Below are 7,840 nucleotides of genomic sequence, written 5' to 3' on the forward strand. Positions count from 1 at the left end.
TTTAAACAAATACATGTCTGTCATTGAACAACCCCATGCCATGATTAGCTACTGAAAAAACACACCAATCTCTTTCAGAATTTCTTTAAACAATAAAAGCTAATTTACGAACATTTCTGAAAATGGATATATAGCGTTTTGGAATGAAACTCTTCTTATGTTTCCCCATCTGAGCTCAGAGTAGATGAGAGATGTAATGTTTGTCTCTGTTGTGTTGAAGTCCAATCAAGCAGGAGAGACCAGCCTCCCCTGTACCCAGCTGTGTGTCCATGAAGAGTGACCGGTCTATGGAACTTCCTATACTGTTTAGAGAGGGAGACTTTTCTTGTGAACAAAGGTAAGAAGAACTCATGGGTCATGGTCAGTGAGTTAAACAACACTGTCTCTAGTCATTTCTCCTCTCCCATTTTACCATTTCTTTTTGTTGTTTTCATAATCCATAGGCTAAACCTTTTTTCCATTTTCATAGTCCTGAAACAATATTAAACAAACACTACATTCCCTCCCTGTGTGTGTGTGTGTGTGTGTGTGTGTGTGTGTGTGTGTGTGTGTGTGTGTGTGTGTGTGTGTGTGTGTGTGTGTGTGTGTGTGTGTGTGTGCACTCCCTGGATGAGGAGATGTAATCTCATGTTTTGTCCACAGAAACCAACAGGAGAGATCAGAGTCAGAGATTCTCAGTGGTCAGTCTTCCCAGAGTCATCAAACAGACCTGGCCTCCATATTCATTGTATGTGGTCCTGTTATGTACATTTGTTTTTGTTTACCTCAAGTAAAGTTGATCTGTCAATCATTCATTGTGTTAATGAGAAAGTATTTTGTCTCTTGCTTAACTTATTTACTTTATTTATTTCAGTTGCTTGAAGAGAATATTATAACATTTGTGAAGAACGAGCTGAATATGTTCAAGAGGATTCTTAGTCCAGAACTCCCAGAAGGCTTTGAGAGTCAGAAGCAGGATAAGGAAGTGGTGGATGCTGAAGATGAGAAGCAGGAGAGCAGTGCCAGAGAGGGGGCTCTGAAGATCACACTGCACGTCCTGAGGAAAATGAACCAGAAGGAGCTTGCTGACACACTGGAGAAAAGTAAGAGCTGTCTGCCTCATGTTGAATGCTGTTTTAGAACATTTAAAAGCTGTAGCTAAAGTACAGCTAAAGTAGCTGTGTAACTCAGTGATATTGTAGCAGCCTTAACACAACATCTAGTGACCTCATCAAGTAGCAGCAGGGATGTGTTGTGGTGATTAATTTAGAGAGAGAGAGAGAGAGAGAGAGAGAGAGAGAGAGAGAGAGAGAGAGAGAGAGAGAGAGAGAGAGAGAGAGAGAGAGAGAGAGAGAGAGAGAGAGAGAGAGAGAGAGAGAGAGAGAGAGAGAGAGAGAGAGAGAGAGAGAGAGAGAGAGAGAGAGAGAGAGAATACCAATAATAATATAATCAGTCACACCAGTCTGTAATGCATTATGAATACATTTACACATTTATACAGTCAGTTAAGCGAAGAAATTTTTATAATTTAAAATTTTATAACAGTCCTAGAATACTGTAGGCATTAAAACAGATGTAATATTAATATCCTCTGTGTTATTTCTTCATTCAGATGAGCTTGCTGTGATTTGCCAACGTGAACTCAAATCTAATCTAAAGAAGAAGTTTCAATGTGTATTTGAGGGGATCGCTGAACAAGGAAACCCAACACTTCTCAATAAGATCTACACAGAGCTCTACATCACAGAGGGTGGAACAGGAGAGGTCAATAATGAACATGAGGTGAGACAGATTGAGACAACAACCAGAAAACAAGCAAGACCAGAGACTGCAGTCAAATGTAACGACATCTTCAAACCCTTAACTGGACAAGACAAACTTATCAGAACTGTGCTGACAAAGGGAGTCGCTGGCATTGGAAAAGCAGTCTCTGTGCAGAAGTTCATTCTGGACTGGGCTGAAGGAAAAGCAAATCAGGATGTCCAATTTGTATTTTCATTCCCTTTCCGGGAGCTGAATTTGATGAACGGGGATGAACACACTTTGATTGAACCTCTCAATCACTTCTCAATGGAAACCAAAGAATCAAGAATCTCCAACTACGACAAGTACAAAGTTCTGTTCATCTTTGATGGTCTGGATGAGTGCCGACTGCCCTTAGACTTCCAGAAGAACAAGATATGTTGTGACGTCACAAATTCAACCTCAGTGGATGTTCTGCTGACAAATCTCATCAAGGGAAATCTGCTTCCCTCTGCTCTCCTCTGGATAACTACCCGACCTGCAGCAGCCGATAAGATCCCTTCAGGGTGTGTTGACCAGGTGACAGAGGTACGAGGGTTCAATGACCCACAGAAGGAGGAGTACTTCAGGAAGAGATTCAGTGATGAGGACATGGCCAGCAGAATCATCACACACATAAAGACATCAAGGAGCCTCCACATCATGTGCCACATTCCAGTCTTCTGTTGGATTTCTGCAACAGTCCTTGAGCACATGTTGAGTACAGACAAGAGAGAAGAGATGCCCAAGACTCTGACTGAGATGTACACACACCTTGTGGAGTTTCATACCAAACAGAAGAATGAAAAGTATCTTGGGAAAGAAGAGACAGGTCCACACTGGAATAAAGAGAGCCTTCTGTCACTGGGAAAACTGGCTTTTCAACAGCTTATGAATGGCAATCTGATTTTCTATGAAGAAGACCTGAAAGAGGCTGGCATTGATGTCAATGAAGCCTCAGTGTACTCAGGATTGTGCACACAGCTCTTTAAAGAGGAATGTGGGCTGTACCAGGTCAAGGTGTACTGCTTCGTGCATCTGAGCATTCAGGAGTTTCTGGCTGCTGTATATGTGTTCCTCTCATTCATCAACAGCAATGAGAATCTAATGGCGGAACAGCAATCAACGGCCAGCAACTTTTTTGCGTTGTTCAGAGAGAAGCCTGAAGTTACTTTCTACAAGAGTGCTGTGGATAAAGCCTTACAAAGTGAGACGGGAAACCTGGACCTTTTCCTCCGTTTCCTTCTGGGCCTCTCACTGGAATCCAATCAGAAGCACTTACGAGGTCTACTGACAAACACAAGAAGCAGCTCACAGAGCCATGAAGAAACAGTCAAGTACATCAAGGAGAAGATCAGGGAGAATCCCTCTCCAGAGAGGTGCATCAATCTGTTCCACTGTCTGAATGAACTGAATGACCATTCTCTAGTGGAGGAAGTTCAAAGCTACCTGAGATCAGGAAGTCTCTCAGAAGAAGAACTGTCACCTGCACATTGGTCAGCTCTGGTCTTTGTGTTGCTGACTTCAGAAAATGAGCTGGATGTGTTTGACCTGAAGAAATACTCCAGATCAGAGGAAGGTCTTCTGAGGCTGCTGCCAGTGGTCAAAGCCTCCAGAGCTGCTCTGTGAGTAAATACAATTATATTTAAGTACTAATCATCAGGAAGAAATATTCAGTTTAGAGAAATATATGTATTATTGAATAACATATTGAATCAGTGCATTGATGTTCACATTAGTATAACTATATGACCATACAATTCTAGGAGACGGAAGATGAATCTATATGTTGTTTAAGAGAATAAACCAAATGCATCTGCCATTGTCCTTCTACACTACTGGTGTTAAATTAACAGTGTGTGATATCATGATGATCTCTCTGTCAGGATGTCAGGCTGTGGAGTCACAGAGAAAGGCTGTGCTTCTCTGGTCTCAGCTCTGAAGTCAAACCCCTCACACCTGAGAGAGCTGGATCTGCGTAACAATGACCTGAAGGATTCAGGAGTGAAGCTGCTCTCTGCTGGACTGGGGAATCCCCACTGTAAACTGGAGACTCTGAGGTCAGTATTCCTGTAGTTGGTCAACAAGTGATAACTGTTCACCAGATCCACATGTGTTTACCAGGAACATATAGTCCACACCATATGTGTTTGGACAGTGAAGCTTACAGTTTTACATTTGGTGCTATGCTCCAGCATTTTGGATTTGAGATAGAATCTCAGATAGATAGAATGTTTCATACAGAGTACAGAATGTCACCGTTTATTTTTTTTCATACATATCTGTTTTACTGTTTAGATATGAAATGAAACGATAGCACTTCATGTATCTAGTTCTCCCATTTGAAGAAGTCTTATTTATTTGGACAAATTCATTTAGTCAAAAGTTTAGTGTTTGGTCCAATATTCTTTGCCTGTAGTGATTACATCAAGCTTGTGATTCTACAAACTTGTTGAATACATTTGCAGTTTGTTTTGGTTGTGTTTTGGATGATGTTTTTCCCAATAGAAACTGAATGGTGAATAATGTCCTGTCATTTTGGAGTCACTTTACATGTATTGTCAGTAAGAATAGAAGATGTTTCTGAACACTTCTACATTCATGTGGATGCTACCATGATTATGAATAGTCATGAATAAATGGTGAATGATGATGAATGAGAAAGTTACAGAGGAACAAGGATCATAACCCCTCTGTTATTGGTAATGGTGAGAGGTTAGTATGTTTTGTTGTAGCCTCTGTAACTTTCTCACTCATTATTATTCATGATTCATTCATGATTTTTCTTAATCATGGCATCATCAGGATTCATTCAGTAGTGTTTAGAAACATGTTATCTACTCACTTAGACAGAAAATTACTCCAGTCATCATCCACCATTCAGTTACTATCGGGCAAAACATAACCCAAAACACAACCAAAACAAACTGCAAATGCAACCAACGAGTTTACAACCAAATACTAAACTTATGACTACTTTAATACACTATAAGTGAATTGGTCAGAATACTTATGACTTCTTCAAATGGGGGGACTAGATACATAAAGTGCTTTCATTTAAAATGTTAGCTTCTCTGTCAAAATAGATATGGTGTGGACTGTATACTCATACAATCTAAATCTGATACCTCACTGTCTGTCTTTTGACTGATACTGCTTTTTAAACTGCTCTGGTCAGTCTACTCAAATATTTGTACTATACATGTTTCTCTCTACAAGCAATATTATGATAATTTCTAATAATGATACATTAATTTATGAATAGATATGGCAGGTTTCAGGACACTGGTATAAATGAAAATGTTGAAAAAATATACTGCCACTATTTTCACCACCAAAGGATAGCAGTGTGGTTTTAATATGATCTTTGCAGGCTGTCAGGCTGTCTAGTCACAGAAGAAGGCTGTGCTTCTCTGGTCTCAGCTCTGAAGTCAAACCCCTCACACCTGAGAGAGCTGGACCTGAGCTACAATCACCCAGGAGACTCAGGAGTCAGACTGCTCTCTGCTGGACTGGAGGATCCACACTGCAGACTGGAGAAACTCAAGTATGTAGAGGGTTTATGTCAATGTTCATATCAGACATGTTGGAGTTATCAGGCTAGTTAAGACAAACATTCTGACCACCACTTGGACTAAGTTATATAAAGACTGTGTGTGTGTGTGTGTGTGTGTGTGTGTGTGTGTGTGTGTGTGTGTGTGTGTGTGTGTGCACGTGTATCAGAACACACACTGGACACACACACACTGGACACACATACACACTGGACACACACACACACTGGACACACACACACACACACACTGTAAACACACACACTGGACACAAACACACAAAGGACACACACACACACACAAAGGACGCACACACACACACACACACACTGGACAAACACACACACTGGACACACACACACTCACACTGGACACACACACACACTAGACACACACACACACACACACTAGACATACACACACACACATTGGACACACACACACAATGGACACACACACACACTGGACACACACACACACACACACACACACACTGGACACACACTGGACACAAACGCACACACACACTTGACACACACGCACACACACACACTGGACACACACGCACACACACACACTGGACACACACACACACACACACGCTGGACACACAAACACAAAAACACACTGGACAAACACACACACACTGGACACACACACACACACACTTGGACAAATGTATATACTTACTGTTTGTGTGTGTGTATGTGTGTGTGAGTGTGTGTGTGTGTGTGTGTGAGTTCAGGTGTATCCCTCAATGACTGTCTGTTCTTCTGCTTACCGCTACAGTGTGGAACTTGGTGGAGAGAACAGAATGAAACCTGGCCTTAGAAAATGTGAGTGTTGACTGCTGGGAAGAATATGACTAAGAATAAGTCTTAATTCAAGTGAAGTCAAAGTCAAAGACCACCATCATTATTTACTTGGTCATATTAAATATCAGCTGTAGTTCTACAGAAGCACACATCAGGGACACCAAAGTTTACAAAGAGTTGCTTTGACAATGTGTGTGTCTGTGTGTGTGTGTGTGGTGTGTTCCTGTTACATATTAAATATGCGTGCATGAAGGTGTGTGTGTGTCCAGTGTGTGTGTGTGTGTATAGTGTGTGTGTCCAGTGTGTGTGTGTGTCCAGTGTGTGTGTGTGTGTCCAGTGTGTGTGTTTGTCCAGTGTGTGTGTGTCCAGTGAGTGTGTTTGTCCAGTGTGTGTGTGTGTGTTTGTCAAGTGTGTGTCCAGTGTGTGTGTGTGTCCAGTGTGTGTGTTTGTTCTGGATGTGTGTGTGTGTGTGTGTGTGTGTGTGTGTGTGTGTGTGTTCAGTGTAATTGTGTGTTTGTTCAGGATGTGTGTGTGTGTGTGTGTGTGTGTGTGTGTGTGTGTGTGTGTGTGTGTGTGTGTGTGTGTGTGTGTGTTCAGTGTGTGTGTGTGTGTGTGTTCAGTATAAGTGTGTGTGTGTGTTCAGGGGGTGTGTGTGTGTATAATTAATGTGAATAAGTGTGTTTTATATTACCATACAGTATAACATATGATCATTCAACAAATCTCAAGTTACCTTAACTACTCCTTTTGATACCTAGAAACATCTACATTAAATGAATTAGTGAAAAGTGAGTTAACGTTCTAATGTGAATGATGATGATTTCTAATATTGTGTCTGGTTTCATCCATCAGATGTCTGTGATCTCACACTGGACCTAAACACAGTAAACAGATTCCTCTCTCTGTCTGAGGAGAACAGAAAGGTGACATGTAGGAGAGAGAAGCAGACGTATCCTGATCACCCAGAGAGATTTGAGGACTGTAGACAGGTGCTGTGTAGAGAGGGTCTGACTGGGCGCTGTTACTGGGAGGTAGAGTGGAGTGGGAGAGGGGTTTATATAGGAGTGACATATAAAGGAATCAGCAGGAGAGGAGGGGGTGATGACTGTGTGATTGGATACAATGACAAGTCCTGGAGTCTGATCTGCTCTGACAACAGTTACTCTGCCTGGCACAATAATAAGTCCACTACCATAGACGTCCCCTCCTCCAGCTCCCACAGAGTAGGAGTGTATCTGGACTGGCCAGCCGGCACTCTGTCCTTCTACAGAGTCTCCTCTGACACACTGACCCACCTGAACACATTCCACTCCACATTCACTGAGCCCCTCTATCCAGGGTTTAGGGTTTGGGATTCCTCATTAACTTTAACACAGTAGACACAAATACACAAACACACACTGGAAACACACAAACTGGATACACACACAAACACACTGGACACACACACTGGACACACACACACAAAAACTGCACACACCCACACACACACACACTGGACAAACACACACACTGGACACACACACACTAGACACACACACACTGGACACACACTACACACACACACACACACAGACACACACACACACACACACACACACACACTGGACAAACACACACACTGGACACACGCACACACACTGCACACACACACACACACACACTGGACAAACACCCACACACACACATGACACACACACGCAGGACAAA

General features: G+C 42.1%; 2 protein-coding genes across 2 annotated transcripts; both read left to right on the forward strand.

Annotated features, from left to right (window-relative positions):
• Positions 1-1,045: 1,045 nt before the first annotated feature.
• LOC311126701 (NLR family CARD domain-containing protein 3-like) lies at positions 1,046-4,065 on the forward strand (the record flags this gene model as incomplete). The annotated part of the gene is made up of 4 exons (XM_084200694.1): positions 1,046-1,082; positions 1,592-3,386; positions 3,648-3,765; positions 4,060-4,065. 4 exons carry the CDS (start codon positions 1,046-1,048, stop codon positions 4,063-4,065), a joined length of 1,956 nt encoding a protein of 651 aa, XP_084056820.1.
• Positions 4,066-6,972: 2,907 nt separating this feature from the next.
• LOC311126702 (stonustoxin subunit beta-like) lies at positions 6,973-7,509 on the forward strand (the record flags this gene model as incomplete). The annotated part of the gene is made up of 1 exon (XM_084200695.1): positions 6,973-7,509. A coding segment is annotated over one exon (537 nt), but the record flags the coding sequence as incomplete, so codon positions are not given.
• Positions 7,510-7,840: the final 331 nt, after the last annotated feature.

Source organism: Coregonus lavaretus (assembly GCF_964263955.1).
Source record: "Coregonus lavaretus genome assembly, contig: HAP1_SCAFFOLD_1068, whole genome shotgun sequence".
NCBI lineage: Eukaryota > Metazoa > Chordata > Actinopteri > Salmoniformes > Salmonidae > Coregonus > Coregonus lavaretus.